General features: G+C 39.9%; 2 protein-coding genes across 4 annotated transcripts in view; both read left to right on the forward strand.

Annotated features, from left to right (window-relative positions):
* LOC134168695 (uncharacterized) overlaps positions 1-18,583 on the forward strand; it is a 278,672-nt gene extending 260,089 nt beyond the window's left edge. Inside the window, exon 2 of the mRNA XM_062628683.1 lies at positions 17,220-18,583. Coding sequence (XP_062484667.1) covers positions 17,220-17,241 — 22 coding nt within the window. The 3' untranslated portion in view covers positions 17,242-18,583. The remainder of the gene's footprint in view (positions 1-17,219) is intronic.
* On the forward strand, positions 8,300-18,377 carry LOC134168701 (granulocyte-macrophage colony-stimulating factor receptor subunit alpha-like). Of its 3 annotated transcripts, none has more exons than XM_062628708.1 (10): positions 8,301-8,639; positions 9,287-9,444; positions 10,207-10,336; positions 10,428-10,603; positions 11,349-11,488; positions 11,732-11,770; positions 12,704-12,842; positions 13,400-13,487; positions 14,010-14,091; positions 15,047-18,377. In XM_062628708.1, exons 3-10 carry the CDS (start codon positions 10,209-10,211, stop codon positions 15,116-15,118), a joined length of 864 nt encoding a protein of 287 aa, XP_062484692.1. In that variant the 5' UTR covers positions 8,301-8,639; positions 9,287-9,444; positions 10,207-10,208; the 3' UTR covers positions 15,119-18,377. The 3 variants fall into 3 exon arrangements, with proteins under 3 accessions (XP_062484694.1, XP_062484692.1, XP_062484693.1); XM_062628709.1 differs by having other exon boundaries at positions 9,290-9,444; XM_062628710.1 differs by lacking the exon at positions 9,287-9,444 and having other exon boundaries at positions 8,300-8,639.
* Positions 18,584-19,781: the final 1,198 nt, after the last annotated feature.

Below are 19,781 nucleotides of genomic sequence, written 5' to 3' on the forward strand. Positions count from 1 at the left end.
TGAGCTCCAGCTCAGTTTCAATTCATTATTCTGTTTACTATAGGAAGAGAAAGCAAAGCACTAAAAACTTATTTTAAAATAATTAGGTGTAGGTGGCTAGATGTGGTGATAGGTGTTGCCAGGACTGCAGGGGTGGCCTCTGTGAGAGGACACCAGGGGCTTTCCTGTATACTATTCCAACCAGCTCCAGTAAATCTACAGCAGAACACAGCTGATCTAGCTCATATAGTGTATCTCTCAAGCTTGAACAACAGCTCATGAATGAGGTACTTCTTAGAAGAAAATTGCCTTAATGCAAAACTTTACTAGAAAGTAAAGATTAGAACGTGATAAGCCCTGGTTGCTAAGAAATGCAGAGGAAGAACATCATTTATTTGCTTCCTTATTATTTTCTTACACAATACATAGCCTACACAATACACATTTCTCACACAATTTTCCTAGCCTGGGAAAGACCGAAGAACCTGAGCACAGTTCTCTGTGAGTCGGAGTAAAATAGTGAGTGCATGGGAAAGAAATGAAAGTATTTATGCAACGGCTGTATAGACACAATTTCAGACTGATGAATATTATCTTCTTAGTAATAATCAGATTATTGTCATTGCATCTTAAAAGGCAGAGGAATTCTGACATGAAAAAAATGTCTTTTCAGTGGAGAATATACTCCTTTTGATGCATCCTAAGATACGGCTGGCTTTCTGGGTCACCAGTACATGTTGCCGGGTCACGCCCACCAATATCCTCAAATCCTTCACTGCAGGGCTGCTGTCAATCCCTTCATCTCCCAGCCTGTATTTATAGTTGGGATTAACCCAACCCAGGACCTTGCACTTGGCCTTGTTGAGCATCAAGAGGTTTGCAAGGGACAACTCCTCAAGCCTGTCAAGCTCTGGATGGCACCCCTTTCCTCTAGCCAACCAACTGCACCACTCAGCTTGGTGTCATCTAACAACTTGCTGAGTGCACACTCAATCCCACTATGCCATTGATGAGGATGTTAAACAGCACTGGTCTCAGTACAGACCCTTTAAAGGCACAACTCATTACTGGTTTCCACTTGGACATTGAGCCATTGACTACTGTAAGTGTTTGTGTACACCCACCCAGCCAATTCCATAGCCATCTAACAGTCCACATCTAACAGTCCATCTCTTAAACTGATAGCTCCCCAGTCTAGAGGCAAGAATGTCATGGGAGACTACATCAAGGGATTCACATCAGGATGACTTAAAACTGTAAGTTTAGAATGTGTCAGCAGAAATGCCCAGCATAGACAAACCTGAATTTAATGCATGGAGTGGGCCAGTGCTGCTACTTACAAAAAAAAAATTTGCACCTTTCCTTTCAGAAATTAGAGTGTGTTTTGTAAGTGGGCAGTGAAGAATTAAAGCAGAACAAAACAAACACAAACCAAAGGGCAGAGTGTCTACGTAAGGGATGACTGAGTGCAGTCGAGAGGAAAATTTAAGCCCTCTGAAGACTACACATTGCAGCCTTCTTGTACACAGGCAGTACGTTGCTGCAAATATAGCAAATAGAGTGAAAAAAATACTTCTTGTAAACTGAAGATTAGGGACTAGTCACCGCCACACTGAGAAGCTGAGCTTCTCAGTTTTCAAGTACTGTAATACCCATGATAGGGCTATCTAGTGTACCTACTGGATAACCCTATACTGAGATATGCTGGGTCTGCATCTCTGCATTGTTACAGATAAATTGGTACTTAGTAAATTTCTGCTTACACTTTCCTTACCATGTGAGGTCAGCCTACCATTAACTGCAGTTGCCTACAGTTTCCCCTTTCCTTTTAAACTGCAAAACAGAAGGAGTAAAAGGTTTAAACAAACCTCCTTGCTACATCTCAGAGTGTTTTCATTTAGAAAAACAAACAGCTTTTGCTGTATGTCACAAATAAAGGAAAAGGAGGGGTTTGGACCAAATCAGCAGACTGTAGCTTGAGGAGACCTACTGGCATTTGCAGATACGAAAAAAAATCAGCCAATATATTCTTAGCACTGTTTCTTGAAGCGGTATAAACTCTGCTTGTCAGATTTGAAGCATAGTTTGGAAATGCACCAAATTGTCCTTCAGACTACATAGCAGCTAAGGTGAACTCCATCATCAAGTTGAATGGCATCGTGGTTTAAGCCCAGCTGGCAACCCAGAACCATGCAGTCGCTTGCTCATTCCCCCCTTCCTCCCCCCCACTTCTGGAGGGATGGGGAGGAGAATCGAAAGAATGTAACTCCCACGGGTTGAGATAAGAACAGTCCAGTAACTGAGGTATAACACAGATCACTGCTGCTACCACCAATAATAATAATGATAAGGGAAATAACAAGGGGAGAGGGCTGCTTGGAGACCTCATAGCAGCCTTCCAGTATCTGAAGGGGGCCTATAGGGATGCTGAGGAGGGACTCTTCATTAGAGAGTGTAGTGATAGGACAAGGGGTAACGGGTTAAAACTTAAACAGGGGAAGTTTAGATTGGATATATGGAGGAAATTCTTTCCTGTTAGGGTGGTGAGGCACTGGAATAGGTTGTCCAGGGAGGTTGTGAATGCTCCATTCCTGGTAGTGTTCAAGACCAGGCTCAATGAGTCCTTGGGTGATACGGTTTAGTGTGAGGTGTCCCTGCGCATGGCAGGGGGGTTGGAACTAGATGATCTTAAGGTCCTTTCCAACCCTAATTATTCTATGATTCTATGATTCTAAGAGAATATAACCACTCACCACCCGCTGACTGATACCCAGCCCGACCCGAGCAGTGATCTAGCCCTTCTGAGTAACTGCCCCCAAACTGCCCCAGTTTATATACTGGGCATGAAGTGCTGTGGTATGGAATACCTCTTTGGTTAGTTTGGGTCAGGTGTCCTGTCTCTGCTTCCTCCCGGCTTCCCCTGCTCCCTGGCAGTGCATGAGTCTCAGAAAGTCCTTGGTCAGAGTAAACATTACTTAGCAACAACTAAAAACATCAGTGTTATCAGCGTTGTTCTCAGGATGAAAGTCAAAAACACAACGTTGCACCAGCTACTAAGAAAGAGAAAAAATGACTGATACTGCTGAACCCAGGACAGATGGTTTGGTGAAAACATCCATGTCTAGGTCAAACACTGATTTTGAGACTCTTATTTACAAGACAGGGTGAATTTTCATTAATTCATACATTCCATATAGTTAGTTAGATTGTCTATACTGAAATTGATTGCATATTTATTGTTGACTCTGTATAAATATTGAAGGTTCTAACTTTTTCAATCCATTTCACAATAAAGGAAATTCACTTGACAATAAATTAAGGCTTTTATACTATCCCAGTTTTTTGTATCACAGTTCATTATAACAGTTACATTATGACCCAGTTTCTCCGGTGCTGAGCTAAGGGTTCCAAGAATAATTCTGTTCTGAGAATCTGCAGGGTCCAGTTTCAAGAATTACAGAAGTCGACACAGATGTCTCAACACTATCTTTATCGTCTAGCAGGACTCTTTTAATTCCTCTACAGAGCTGCAATCAGAAGAACTAAGTTTTTCTTCTCTCCCATTTCCTGTTTCATGAAGACAATAACTGTACTGAATAAATGCAATGGCCGGTAATTCACAAGGTCTCTCAACCTCCCAGACACTGCTATAATGCAATTTGTCAAAATAAACTTTTGGTGTAATTGTGGATTTCTCCTACTTACGCTGTTTATGAGCATGCCTGATGCAAGTGCTCTTTTAAGAACTATAAATAAGCATACAACATAGCTTTTCTCAGATCAGTGCCACTATTGTTTCACGTGCTCTGGAGTGTGTGTACTTCAGCCCTCACTTTCTTCAGGAAGGTGTTTTTCTTGCTGAAGGGACTTCAGCAAGAAGCGGCATCAACTTTGAAAGACTAAGTGAATTCTGCATCTTCTTACTGATCCCCCTTGGCTTTCTCAGCAGTTTCATTCTATGAGGTTCAAAGAGAATCTCCTGATTTCTATTTGAAGTTACATTAACTTTTCCTAGCATGTTTATCCCATGAATTTTTTCATTCAATCACCTTCTGTTCTAACATGAAAATGTCACTGAGGAGAAACAACTAAACTATAAAATCCTCCTAATATCAACTTCACCACTAGCAACATTGTATTTGTTTTTCTGGGGAAACCTTTCACTGGAAGACAAACACACACTTGGGGTTTTCTTTGGGGAGGGGTGTCCTGGGTTCAGCAGTAGCAGTCATGTTTCTCCTTTGTGGTAGCTGGTGCAGTGCTGTGATTGGGCTTCCAGCCTGGGAACAGTGCTGGTGATACCGATGTTTTCGGTTGTTGCTAAGTGATGTTTACCCTGAACAAGGACTTTGTGAGGCTCATGCTCTGCCAGGGAGGAGGGGAAGCCGGGAGGAAGCAGAGACAGGGCGCCTGACCCAGGTTAGCTAAGGGGGTATTCCATACCACAGCACATCATGGCCGGGGTGGGGGGTGACTGGGAGTTACCTGGAAGGACACAGGCTTCTGGGTCAGACTCGTTTCTTGGCCGGTGGTGTTGTATTCTCTTCCCTTGTTATTTTCTCTTATCATTGTTGTCGTTGGTGATAGCGGTGGTGATTTGTGTTGTACATTGGTTGCTGGACTGTTCTTGTCTCAACCCGTAGGAGCTGCACTCTTTCGATCCTCCTCCCCGTTCCTCCGGGAGCGGGGAAGGGGAGACCCCCGTTGGGGGGCCTCGATAGTTGTCAGCCCGGCACCACTCACTGGGAGTGAGTGAACAAGTTGCCTGACTGGGTTTAAACCACGACGAGGGGTTACTTTAAGTCTCACAGAAATCAGTTTGCTGATTGTTTGATTCTTCACACCTTTGAAAGTGAAATGGAGAATTTGTTTTCTTTTGGTTTTGATTTTTTTTCAATTGCTATGTTTTCACAGGAATTTTCATATCATTTTGCATCTGTTCCCACAAGCCTTTAATGAAAGTTCTCTGCAGAGTCTTTTATGCAAACTGGTTCTTTTTAGAAGGAATGGAATAAAAATGATGCAATACCTCTTAACTAAGAAGAAACTGCTGACTGCCTGCAGTCATACTGCATTACTTCACCTGCTATTAACCATGATAAGGGCATAGGCATCATCCACCTATCTAAACCTTTTGATCTGTTTTGCCAACCAACCTGTTCTTTTAAAGTGGAGTTTTATAGTGAACTTTACTTTTTCCATTCATTATTGCAGAGAAAGTATCCCAACCAGGGCAGCTTACAAACAGTGGATGGTGGATGAGTACATTTTAAAATGTTTTCTCTACTTGAAAGCTTTCCAAAGAGAGATTTCCAGCATTTTATTTGGAAATTGCAAGTCTAAATAGAGCTTGAAAACTAGCTCTTCCCTGAAGTAAGCAAACAGCCCAGCATTCACAGAAGTTCTGTGAAAGACAGACAGGCACAACCAATTCTACATGCTAAGCTCAAGGTGAAAATCACAGGTGAGTTTATCTTAAGCCATTCCTCAGCCTGGGGGAGAAACACTAGTAACATGAAACATACTTGTAGTAGTGGCCTCTACTGAGAAAGACCATTAGTCTGTGGACCATTGCAGAGGTTTTCATGGAAGCTATTCCAGGTATTTACTTGCAAAAGCATGTCCTTCCCACACACACTCAGGATGTAGAAATGCTGATACAAAAGAGAAAGGTAATAAAATTGGTGCTCTGCCTTGCATCGGTAGACTACCACTTGATGCTTGGGTTTTTTTCTTTATCTCATCACTAAGCAGAGCATGAGTAATGTGCATGCTGGATTGTCATGGGCGCACTTGTCTTACAAAGTGTTACAGCTCATCTGGTGCCAACTTGGTATCTTGCCACAAGTACTAACAAGGCAGAGCTGGGTTGACTGATTTTTCTCTAGTCAAGATGTTATAAGATTTCCTTGGAAGCCAAATGGAGAACTCACACTAGTCATAAGATCATCAATTAGCTTTTGTTCTACCTGAACACAGTAATATAAAAGCATGTTTCACAATCTGATTATTATCTTTCCGTACCTTATAGAATGGTGACAGAGAAACAGAGCTGAAAACCTTGTTTTCCATAAAACCTGGCAGTTGGTCTGAAAGATGTGCCAGTTTGTACCTGACACAGAACTCTCATCAGGAAAGACATTTTCTTTCATTTTGGCAATTTCACTTGTTTCCTAAGGTTAGGTCATGATTTTGAGGGTTTAGTTGCAAACAATTCATATACTGTTTCAGAGAAGATGTAGTGAGTGCAACTTCACAGAATCACAGAATCGTTAGCGTTGATGATCTCTAGAGATCATCTGGTCCAATCGCACTGTCAAGGCAGGGCCACCTACAGCAGGTTACACAAGAACATGTTCAGGACATGTTTTGAATGTCTTCAGAGAGGGAGATTCCACAACTTCCCTGGGCAGCCTGTTCCTGGGCAAGTTTACCAGGTACCACATCTTGGAGATAATTTAAATAATATGGCCTGAATCAAATAGAAGGACATGTTCTTCCTCTGTCATTGACGACAAAGAAAACATCCTTAATTTTATACTGCGTGGTCCCACTCATCTGTTTAATGAGTGGCTTAACCTGAAGGCTCATGTGTTGATATAATAACAAATTACCTAGTGATACCTATGGTTCCAGATCAGGTTCCATATTTTATCGCCTTCTTGGAACATAGACAGTGTATATCAAGTGTCTGATCATCTAGGAGTTTGTACGTACCACTGATGGGATTCAAACTCTTTTCTGCTCTGGCTTTTCTAAATCCTTCAATTTCTTTAACTTCCTTTTTTTTTTTTTCCTAGGCAATTTGCTCTTAACAGGCTCAAGGACAAGATGTGGAAGTAACTGACATTTTGGAAAACAGCAATCCTGCTGATGAACTAGAGAACATAACCCCCAAAATACAAGAAATCACTGAACTATCACAGTTGTTTTCCTGGATAATTCATCTGTCTAGCAGTGTTAAATGTTCTGAGAAATTTTCATTTATTAAACTAGAACATAATAGCAGCAAAGTTATAGACTGTGTCCATTACACAACAACTAGTATTTCCTGCCACACTGAAAGCTTTGACATCAGTGTGATTACATACTTACATCCTTTCCTCAGAAGACCTGTTTCATTCTGTGCAACTTACAGACGCTTATAAGAATCAGTTGTTTAGCTGTGAACCTACACAGTATTGTTGTCATCCGGCTGGGCAGGTTGTACATACCTTATAGAAAATGAGGTTTCAGGATCGCTGATATGAATCTGTCCCCAAAACATAATTCGCTCCAATTTTATAGGTATGTTTACAACAGAAAGTGAGAAAGAGAACAAAAAGCCTTACTTCTGTAGGTCCTGAAATTAAGTGTCTTAGCAAGGAACACGCTAGTGTCCGGTTGTAACCATATAAATAAAATTGAGGAATTGAGACCTGAAGAAGGGGAAACATCTCAAGAACACCCCCAATTCCTCCTTTGCCCAGAACAGCAACAAGAACAAAGGCTGGTGGGAATGAAGCTGTACAAGATACAGACAGAAGCAGGACAGATTTGATCAGATTTAATACTCCTCTTTCAGTGAGATATAACAGATTTCTATAGTAAAACTAGTAATCCCATTTAAATGCTGTTGTCTACTTTAATAACTTCATTTGCCTGTTCAAATTATTGAAAGGCAGTTGCGACGTTTCTCAGTTCACAGAGAGTTGGTTTGATGGACAAACACCTTTCAGGACACAGGCTCACTCTTCAGTGTCAAGAGCAGTCAAAATAGCAAAAAAGCCTTGGGCTTACTCATTTCAGAGCCTGCTAACAAGGGCAGTTGTGGGTATCTGTGACTGGGCAGTCCACAACTGACTGTGCTAGCACCACACTGTGTGTGCTGACTTTGAATGCAGTTGGAAAGTGGACATTCAGACTCTGAAGACAGAGGACAAAAGTCATTGCAACCTTCCTGGGACCAGGGCACCAGCACAGACAAGTGACATAGTGTTGATTTGGTACACTCAGGGCATTTGCATATGTATTGGAACTTGCCCTGGTCTCTTCACTGAATTCACCCAGCCCAGAAAAATTATTACACATGTCAAGTGAAAAAGTTGTGGAGTCTGGTGATATTGATTTGTTACACATCTACAGGAAATGAGGCTGGATAGTGCAAAGTTGGGAACAGCTGTTGGGAAATCCAGAGCACTGAGCTTATTCTCCTCTCACTACCTGTGACCCTAACCAGCAAGCAGAGAACAGTGTTGTGGCTTAAATGATGATACCTGATCTAGACCTGAACTGAAAGGTAGATGCACATATTCACCTTCATTTGCGGTTCTGCCTAGTAGAAACTCTTATATGAAAAATAAGCGACAGAAATGAGTGAAAAATACGTAAATGAAGTGACAATGAGAGTGTCCTTTTTTTCTCACCTATTTGTCTCCATGGTGAAAAACAACGGCTGTTACCATGCTTTTCCTAGTCACATTACAGAAGTACAGGGTAAGGAAAATGAGGAAGATGTAGGCGGGTTTTTACACCCTATTACATAAGCAGTTCAGAAGAACTTCATGAAATCACATTGCCAAAGTGCACAAAAATACACCACCAAGCCAAATTCACACCTTCCATCCTTTTTGCTCACCATTACTGTAGCAGCCACAAGGAAACGGGTTTTCAAGGAGGAGGTAAGTTTGCTTTTGTGTTTGTCTGGTTTTCTTTTCTATGTTCCTTTCTGGATTTTGTTCGGTTTTTATTTGTTATTCTTTATTTTTATTTTACTCCAAAGAAGCTAGGCAAAGGAACACTGTATTTTGTTATTCCTACTAGCATTAATGCTGTAAAAGAAATGTGAGGGGTAGATAGATACTACCTCCAAATACAAGTTTTGTCTGATGAATCTCTTAGCCAAAATTTTGATTATATGTTTTTTCTATGGTCTGAAAATAATTATATAAAAATATTCTAAAATTAAAAGTTTCCAGTATTACTGGCCTATCCACATAGCAGTATTTTGCTTCTTAAGACCTGCATTACAACACTGAAGAGTGCCTATGTCACTTTGTCTTGAAAACCCAGTCAAACTGGAAATGTTCAAATTTTTAGCTGTCTAAGTCCATAAAGCAAAATCATTGTGCAGAGTGAATCTCTTCTGTACTGCATTTAGACACCAGTAGACTAGAAGTGTGTCAGTGTCCTTTCTCTTATTACAATTTTAAAACAAAGTGCAAGGTTTTGGGATTTTTTCAATTACATACCTTCCTTTTCATTGATTATAAAAATCATAGCAGTACTGAGACATGGTAAGCTACATGGTTGTGTTACTTATAATCAGCAGGTTAGTGGACAGTTTTTATTCTCACCTAATGAGCTCTCTAATCAACCTGGATGAGAATAATCACTACAACAGGATTTCGACCTCATTGCTATTTCCAAACTCCTAACATGACAGTCTCCTGTGGACATGTGTCAGGATTCAGAATTCTCTAAGAGGTAACTGAGTGGCCTGTGCTGTTGCACAGCGTCTAGCAGAAGCTAATTTCATAGAGAGTTTAAAAACCACAGTGCAGAAGGAAAACAACTTCACACAGAAATACTTTAAGTTTTCTTAAGATTTTGATCAATAATCTGCACAGGAATTATTTGATGCTTGTGAGGATACTGAAATGCTTGCACTATGTATTTTATTATCATTGTCAAACAACATAAGAGACAGTTCAGGAGGAAGAGTACACTACAGAGAAACTAAACTGTTTGCATCACTACTTACAGAAAAGGATCATGAGAGTATGGCCTTACCTCTTTTTTAAGTAAATAATGATAAAGTGACAAATATGGAGTTATTAAAAGAGGAGTGGTTAAGCAAGAAGCCATGAGAACAATTTAGCTAGTCCTCAAGTATAAACTAGAAAGAGAAAAACGTCAGTGTCTCCTTGAAAGACCTTAGATAAACAAAGGATACAATAGTGACTGTCTTTGTTATTAGCTTTCATTGCGTCATGGTGCCTGACTTGATTAGAGTTGATTAAATCGTAGTTACGTCTTCAGCATCTCTAACAATGGCAGATAATCCTCATGGTTCAACACAAATAAAATCACAGTAAGCAGGTAACTGCAAGACCCAGACAATATGCAGTTGGGTTTACTAATCAGGTAGCTAAAAAACTACTAAATGAGTTTGCAGATATCTGCATGATTTGTGCATTTATACAGTCTTTCTGCAGAGTGAACATGGGATATTCTGACTGTTCACAGGCATGAATGGGACAGCAATTGAAAATTTTGTCTGTGTCATTTTTAATGTTTCCTTCATGAATTGCACTTGGCATGTGGGCAGGAATGTTTCAGGAGATACCCAGTATTTTCTGCACTGGAAAACCTCAAGGTAAGTCAGTCTGCTTGAATCTAGGGAATTTTGGTTTCTCTCTGACAAGTGACATTGTCAATATTTAACTAATGCAATATGTCATGTAAAGGAAAGAAGACTTCACAGAATGCCAGAATTACATCAAAGATAATTATGGAAGGCACACAGGATGTAGATTCCAAAACGTGACAATAGAAAATAAGGCAGCTTATTTCCTGGTAAACGGTTCTAGAAATAAACAAAACATTCAGTCATATAAGAAGGTGATTTTCCTGTACAAAATTGGTAAGGACTTTTTATTTTCATTATTTTATTTCTAATTTTATGCTAAGGGAATGAAGAATTAATCCCTGGGGGAAAAAAAAAATACATTTTTTAAATACTGCTTTTTCAGAACATGGGTTAGGGATTTTTTTTCTTTTCTCCAGCCTTGATAACTGAAAAGTCAAAAGTGTAAGAATGAACAAAAATAAATGAATGCAGAGACAATCTGAAATCATAAGTCTGGGAACTGTGAACATTTCAGTCAAATATTTATTCTCTGACAGAAAGGTGTCATGTTGCAGAATAACTAGCTAAGGATGCCTGAGTGGGACTACCTAGATCTCATAGTTCTGTTCATCCACAAGATATAAAAGAATCAATTACCTTAATATTGTGAGCAAAAACTTTCATTTTTTAAATGGAAGAATTTTGCTAATATGAAAAAAAATTAAAAAAAAACCCTCCGCTTAATATGAACACAGTCTATAAAAAACCCTGCACAGATTATATGTTGAATTCAGTAAAATCTAAGCAATTGCTTGTATTTTTTAATTTTATATACTGTTGTTGCTGATACTCGGGGTTCCTCATCTAGAGTGTTAAATCAGAAAGTTCTGTTTCAGAATATGGGGTGAAATATAAAAACTCTGGTAGAGCTGCATTAAAAATTTTTAATCCAGTTGCTTGAACATCTACCTATATTTTTAAAAGGCAGAGTGAAGAAAGTGATTATTAATCATTAGTATTTCTGATTCTATTATTGTAGAAAAACTCACCCCTCCATCAAATGTCACTGTGAACTGTACAGAAGCTTCTCATGGTTGTGAAATTCAGTGGCAACCACCTCGCACAAGTCATGTGAAAAGACGTGATTGTTTCAAATATGAAATTGTCATAGAAAGTAAGGTGAGAATAATAATGATTCTTAATAGTATTTTGTATGCTTTTATTTCCACACATACCACCATACAACCAATACCCAGTTCTTTTTCCCTATTTGACTAATCTCTCCTTTTTGATGTGTAGTGTCCCTCTTGCACACGAGCTGAGGACTGCTGCCCCTCACAGACAGCATCAGCAAATTAAGGGAATACTTCCAATCCACTGTACAGCTGGTCAAAAATAAATACATTTTTCTCTTGTTACTAGGCTGATCCTGAGAAAAACATCAGAAACACATCTAGAACAGTAAGTCTTTATTACGGTATAAATCTATTGTTTATGCTGGGTTGACATTTTATCTCTATCAGAGCATCCTCCAACCAAATTGTTTTGGTTTCTCACTGCCAGTTTCAGCGTACTCTGTATGCTGTTTTTTGACAAGTTTCCTAAATTCAAAGTTTTAAAATGTTTTTTTTCTAAAGCATAGTACAAAAAACACCTGCATATGTGTAACTTCATGATACTTCTATGCAAGTCACAAAACCTTCCATTTTACAATCTTTTGTAATTCCTACTCAATTATATATATGCAGAAATATGATCCGTAATTCCACATTACACTCAAGACACAAAAAATGTGGAGAACTTTGTTCTTTATTAATAATGTCTGGAAGGGGTTGAGATGGAGGAGGCAAGAAAATACCACCTGAAAGATTAAGCCAGTGTAAAGAACAAAGACAAAAGTATGTAACCAAGTTTTCAAGAAGGCTCAATATTCTTCTGAGAAGGATTTCAACATATGTAGCAATTTTCACTTTTGTGTAATCTGGCCATCAAACTCTATCTCAGTTTTGAAAACATCCACAGTAAGGGAATGCCAGACCTTTAAAGAGCTACCTTATAGTAAAATAAGCCCATTACAGACTAAAAACAAACTATTGTTTTGTTTTTTTTTTCCCCAAATCCCTTTTGTTTATCGAAGACTAAGGAGTCAGAGAAACATACTTCATATTTCATCTTCATATCACCACCAACAAAATGTTCAAACAAAAGGAATTAGGATGAAACAAGCTAATTTACTAAGTGTTTGGGTTTTGTTATTTCACTCTAATCTGCCCACAGGAATACACGTAAAATTTTCCTTTGTAATTTTTTGCATCATTGAATGAACCTGACATATTCTTAACATCTGTACATCTAGTTAATAAAAAGTTCTCAGTCTAGCTGTTTTGCATTTAGGCAAGCAGCATCACAGGAAACTCCTACATATTTGGGAGCTTCAGCACAGAAAAAAGGTACAGCGTCAAAATCAGAGCAACTGACAATGGTTGTTTAGTGAGCAACAGCTGGGGAGAGTGGAGTACACCTGTAGAGTTTGGTAAGAATAAAAATCACTACCCTGCCTTAGTTTTCCCTCAGTTATTATTTGTCTGCCTCATTTATTACTTCATACTTAGAGATGAAAACACATTGATATTTGCACATTAATATACTACAATAAAAAGTTAAGAATTTGCCTATCTCAGTATGAATGAGTTCTCCAAGCATTCCGGTGTGACAGTGGGTGCTTCTTGCAAGGAGATAGCGATTGAAGCAAAACTCTTTGAGATCTGTTGTCAGCTTTTTTCTTTCTACCATTTATACCTCTGGCTTTATAAACTTCTGTTTTCCCCGTTAATGCTCTGCCATCCTGGATTTTGAAGGACTCTGTAGGCCTCAGTTCCTCACAAAATGCTTAGTAACATCTCAAATCGCCACACTCCACATACTGTCAGCCCCATTCTTTCACATGTTATGGGGCAAGGAGGTGCTAAGCTAAATAAGTGACTTCATCCTGATGCTTGATGCTATAACGCAAAGCAGATTGCACATAGATGTGAAATCATTCCTCTTCTGTGATACTAATGAACACTTTGATGACTTCTTGTCTTTCAGGAACAAGCCAACTTACATCTGCTTCATCATATATGTTATCTCTGATATCAGTGCTGCCAGTAGGCCTTGTACTTTTTCTCTGCTCAGTGTAAGCTTTATTCCTTGTCCAAAGATTTTATTCTGTAGCTGAAATAACACCACTTTCCCCCCACAAAAAAATTTATGGCCTCTTTCTAAATGAGAGGAGGGAGGGGGAAAATCAACACAGAACTATAGCAGGAATCTTGACCCTCAAATTGGTTCTATATTTCTGGTTCCTAACCTTCTTACCCACTTGATCTGTATAACACAAAACTTTCTGATACTGGGACAAGGCCTTATATCATTGCTGCTTTCCTGCCATTAGACCCTGTAATGTTTTTTGCTTTGAGAATATTTCACATTCAGATACTTAAAAAAGCAATTTCCAATCATTCTCTAGTAAGTAATAAAATAAATTATTATAATTCAAATTCTGAACAATGAAATGACACCATTGTGTTCAGCCTATGTAATTTTGTAGTTACTTTTTCACTACTTTTGTCCTTGAGGAGTAAAATAATACCTCAGGAACACTATTATATGGTTACACTAACATTTTTTCTGCACCAACCCTTTTTTGTCACTGTAGAAGATCTTATTTGAAAAAAGCATCTGCTATAATACCACGGCCAAGAGACCCATTCTATGAGCTCTGCCCAATAGATTTCAAGGTATGTCTTCTTTCCATTTGACTGAAATTTGTTGTAATTAAGGATCCACTGCAGTCTCAAAGGTATGACCTAAATGCCAGGAAGGTGCACAAAAGTAAGGATAATTTTTTTTTTTGTTCTTGAGACATTGAAAGAGAAGGTCAATATTCTTCTATTCTCCCTTTTCCATTCTGAAACTGTGGTCATTCATCTGCCTGAAGCATTGGAGAAATTACATTTTCACCCTGTTCTCCCTATAAGCCACATGCTATCACTAGAATAGTGCTGAGCATAAACTTCTCAACACATTAATAATACAGACTGTTGGCCAGCTGTGAGGAGAAAAGGGACAAAGAAATCTCCTGCTGGACAAAAAGAGTTGTGCCGTAGTAGATATTGACATCCATGTTGGTATTTGGCAATGATGCTGAAAGAGGAAAGGTTCTTAGGATATGGTAAGCAATAAAGTGTAACAGAGAGCTGAGAGGTTCTAGCTTATGCAGAGATGGAGAGACTTGTAAGCAGCAGCAACTGACAGGCATAGCAAGAGCTACCCATCCAGATATGGAACTGCCCATCTAGAGAGCATGCTGCAGTTTCATCCACATTGCAATATGCAGTCTTTTAGTTGGCTACAGCCAGGTCTGGAAGCAAGAATGTATCTGCAAGGACAATGGATCACTGGTGGGCCTGTATGCATCTTTTTATTTTCTGTTCCTTCATCATGTTAACATTTCTATGTTGCAAAATATGAGTTTTCTGGCTTTTGACTTGAAAAGTCTTTTGTTCCACTCTAGGGAGCTCATCTTGGAAGGAAGACCTAGACATGTCTACTTCCTCCCATTGATGGAGTCCCATTGTAGCTTCTATTTAACAAATTACAAATCCCTGAATGACAGGAAACTTAGAAATTGTAATCTCATGGCTAATCTTGTGCATGAAACACTAACAAAATTTTTTATTCTTCTTTTAATAGACAGAATATAAGAATCAGTCAATAATGCATGAAACTGAAGAAACAATAGTAATTATTGAAGAAGTGACATAAAGGCATGCAAGAGAAAGAAGCAACCTGAATTCTTTCAAACATGTATACCTTCTTGATAAAACACAGCACTGAACCAGCTACTTGAAGTAAATTAACTCTATCTACCCCAGCTTCAACAAGGACAGCAGCAATTTATAGGTTTCTCATATTTTTTCCCTCTTGCAAACAGAGAGAATGACGTTTCTTGTAGATGTAATTCCCCAAGAACTTATCTTTAAAAGCCTCTCTCTATTTGACTGTATTTTCCATGAATAATTTTGGTTGTTTGGACTATTTTTGTTTTTTTCTTATGTCCATGTTTCTGATGGGGTAGAGTTAATTTTCTCCCTAGTAGCTGGTGAAGTGTTGTGGTTTGGCTTTACTCTGACAACAATGCTGATAACACACTGATGTTTTAGTTGTTGATCAGTAGCACTTACCCTGATCAAGGACTTTTCAATCTCTCATGCTCGGCCAGTGGGAAGGGGCAAGGGAAGCCAGGAGGAAGCAGAAACAGGACACCTCATCCAAACTAGCCAAAGGGGTATTCCATACCACAGCACATCATGCCCATTATATAAACTGGGGGGAGCCACCCAGAAGGCCCAGATAGCTGCTCAGGTTGGGCTGGGTATTGGTCAGCCACTGGTGAGCAATTGTATTGTGTGTCACTTCTGTTTATTGGGCTTTTTTCCTTTCCCCTTTTAGTTTTATATTCTCTCCCTTTGTTATTTCCCTTATCATTATTATCACTATTAGTAGTAGTACATTGGTGATTAAACTGTTCTTATCTCAACCCATGGGGTTTACATTATTTCAATTCTCCTTTAGAGAGGGAAAAGGTGGGGGGGGTGAGTGAGCAGCTGTGTGATATTTAGTTACTGACTGGGTTTAAACCATGATACCATTTTTTGGCGCCCAACATGGGGCTGGAACAGTTGAGATAAAAACAGATCTTTTATTTGCTCTCAGAACTGGTCAAGCTTGATCTCAGATTTGCATTATCTAATACCTTACTTTCAGTATGCTTTCCCTCCAGTGATATTTATCATCCATGGGACCTGGACTAAGGCTCTCACTTTGGTGTGCTTTATAGTAATGGCTTGTGATACGATAGAATTGCTGGTTGTGAAACCAATCTGGTATGTGTATTAAGCATTGCCATCACCTCTATATTTTTGGAGCCACCTAATTGAAACTATTAATAATTATACCTTTTGCCTTTTCTCCTTGGAGGGCCAACATGTGGAGGAGACCTCCTCCCATATCTTCCCCTTTGCCACCAGGCTATTTACAGTAGCATTTGAAAATTTTAAAGCTTTTTAATATCCTTTGGATACCACTGAAACACCACATAGATGCTCGTGTACCCAAGAGTTGGGCCACTGAGGAACACCAGAACAACCAACAGGTGGATCAAGTTGCTAAGATTGAAGTGGCTTAGATGAACTTAGATTGGCAACATAAAGGTGAATTATTTTTAGCCTGATAGGCCCATGACATTTCAGGCCAACAGAGCAGAGATGCAACATACAGATGGGCCCGTGATCGAGGGGTGGACTTAACAATGGACACTATTGCCCAGGTTATTCATGAGTGTGAAACATGTGCTGCAATTAAACAAGCCAAGCGGTTAAAGCCTCTTTGGTATGGAGGACGATGGCTGAAGTACAAATAGGGGGAGGCCTGGCAGATTGATTATATCACACTCCCATCAACCCACCAAGGCAAGCGCCATGTGCTTACCATGGTGGAAGCAACCACCGGGTGGCTGGAGACATACGCTGTGCCCCATGCCACTGCCCGGAACACCATCCTGGGCCTTGAGAAACAGATTTTGTGGCGACACGACACCCCAGAGAGAATTGAGTCAGACAATGGGACTCACTTCCGGAATAACCTTACAGATATTTGGGCCAAAGAGCATGGCATTGAGTGGGTATATCACATCCCCTACCACGCACCAGCCTCTGGGAAAATCGAAAGGTACAATGGGCTGTTAAAAACTAGACTGAGAGCAATGGGTGGGGGAACTTTCAAACATTGGGATACACATTTACCAAAGGCCACTTGGTTGGTCAACACCACCAGAGGATCTGCCAACAGGGCTGGCCCACCACAGTCACAACTTTTACATACTGTAGAGAGAGATAAAGTTCCTGTGGTGCACATAAAGAATTTGCTGGGGAAAACACTCTGTGTGATTTCTTCTTCAGCAAAGACAAAATCACTCATAGGATTGCTTTTGCTCAGGGACCTGGATACACCTGGAGGGAGGATGTGGGAAGTACAGTTTGTATCTCAAGGAGATTTGATTCTGGGTGAAAATGGCCAGCCAATTGAACTGTATGATGACGTATAACATTTGATATTATCACTTCCATGGCCGCTATACACCCATCACTGCGCTGAGCACCTCGTGGCACCCATCTCCATCGTTCCAGATTTGCGAATCTGAACCTGACACCCTTTTGATCACCACATTAACAAAGAATGAACTTTGACAAAACTGGGGAAGGGCAGCTGTAAGGGAATGGGAGTGAGCTTCAGCATGCAACAACCCAACACCACACATCATTCATCTTGTCTGTCCAGAGAGACTGTTACAACAGATGGAGCCCCAAGTCATGGTCTGAATGAACTCAGCAAACATTTGTAGAGATGGTCCGTAGACTAGGGAAATGATATCTGTGTGTATATATATCTATCAAAAGACAGGAAAAGTGATGGTGGGAAGTGTCATACCTGTCATGATGTGAATGATATTGAATAAGGTATGGATACTGTCCAGGTTTTTCGTTAGTATAGAGTCAATTTTCTCCCTAGTAGCTGGTGCAGTGCTGTGTTTTGGCTTTAGTCTGAGAACAATGATGATAATGCACTGATGTTTTAGTTGTTGCTAAGTAATGCTTACCCTGACCAAGGACTTTTCAGTCTCTCATGCTCTGCCAAAAAGGAGGGGCTCAAGAAGCCAGGATGGAGCAGAGACAAGACACTTGACCCAAACTAGCCAAAGGGATATTCCATACCACAGCACATCATGCCCAGTATATAAACTGGGGGTAGTCACCCAGAAGGGCAGATCACTGTTAGTCTGGCTATTGGTTGGCAGGTGATGAGCAATTGTATTGTGCATCACTTGTGTTCATTGTTTTTTTTTTCCTTTCCTCTCTTAGTTTTATATACTCTCCTCTTGTTATTTCCCTTAACATTCTTATTATTAGTAATAGTAGTAGTAGTAATATATTGTACTTTAGTTATTAAATTGGTCTTATCTCAACCCATGGGGTTTACATTCTTTCAATTATCTGATACCTGTCAGCAATCACATTTTAAGCTATTTTTTTCATCTACCACAGATATGAAGTGATGAAAAGTAGGAGGAAATTTTTGGTTTTGTAAATGGCTGTGAGCAACATTTAGAGCATGTTGTGCTGAAGGATGTAGCAACATAATTTGAAGGCAACAAATAGATTTATGAGAAAATTGTCTCCAGAACACTTGTCTCCTGAACAATACTTGTATGAGAAAATGGTCATAGATTCATAGAATGGTTTGGGTTTGAAGAAACCTTAAAGATCATCTAGTTCCAGCCCCATGCCATAGGCAAGGACACCTTCCACTAGACAGGGTTGCCCAAAGCCCCATCCAACCTGGCCTTGAGCACTGCCAGGGATGGGGCAGCCACAACTTCTCTGAGCAACCTGTGCCAGTGCTTCACCACCCTCACACTAAAAAATTTCTTCCTAATATCAAATCTCCCTTCTCTCAGTTTAAAGCCATTCCTCCTTGCCCTGTCACTACGTGCTCTTGTAAAAAGTCTCTATCCAGATTTCTTGTAAGCCCCCTTTAAGTATTCGAAGACTTTTATAAGGTCTCCCCTGAAACTTCTGAAGGCTGAACAAGACCAACTCTCTCAGTTTGTCTTCACAGAAGAGGTGCTCCAGCAGCTGACCACAACACTTTGAGTGGGAACATCCAGCTAATTCCTTATCCACCAAGTGGTCCATTGTCTTTCCAGTATAGAAGCACGGATGCCATGTGGGACAGTGTTAAATGCCTTTCACGACTCCAGGAAGATGATGTCAATTGCTCTTCCCTTGTCTACCAGTGCTGTAACCCTGTTATAGAAAACCAGCAAATTTGTCAGTCATGATTTGCCCTTAGTGAAGCCATTTGGCTGACACCAATCACCTCCTGGGAGTAGGAATGCGATTAAGGTATCCTTTTCCTATCTGAGGGCAAAGACCCAATATAACACTCAATGGGAAAGGATGGTAACAGACTTTGGTAGCACCATTAATAGCACCAGCTTTGCTTCAGAATTTATTTTTTTTAATTTGTTTCTATTTTTTGAAAGCCTCAGCAAAGAAATCCCCTGTGTAGGACAGTTCCCACGTCTGTGTGGTAACACCACTGTCCTTGTGGGCTGTTTGGATTGTTCTGTTGCAATATATTTCAGTTTAAAAACAAAAAGTACCCAAACCCTAAAACCACAAAACCCAGACTTCCTTATTGTGTTACTAAGGTACATAACCTGTGAGAGCACCAGATTGAGAGATGCTCCTCTGCTGCCTGCCCTACAGGCTCAGAAGATCTTCAGAGTGGGAACATGGGGCTTTGCCTTGGGTGCACAAGTAGCCACACAGTTGAGGTATCAGCTGGAGAAAGAGAACCCAGCACT

Source organism: Pezoporus occidentalis, unplaced genomic scaffold (genome assembly GCF_034315485.1).
Source record: "Pezoporus occidentalis ecotype Australia unplaced genomic scaffold, CSIRO_AGI_Poc_V1 ctg32, whole genome shotgun sequence".
NCBI classification, from domain to species: Eukaryota; Metazoa; Chordata; class Aves; order Psittaciformes; family Psittacidae; genus Pezoporus; species Pezoporus occidentalis.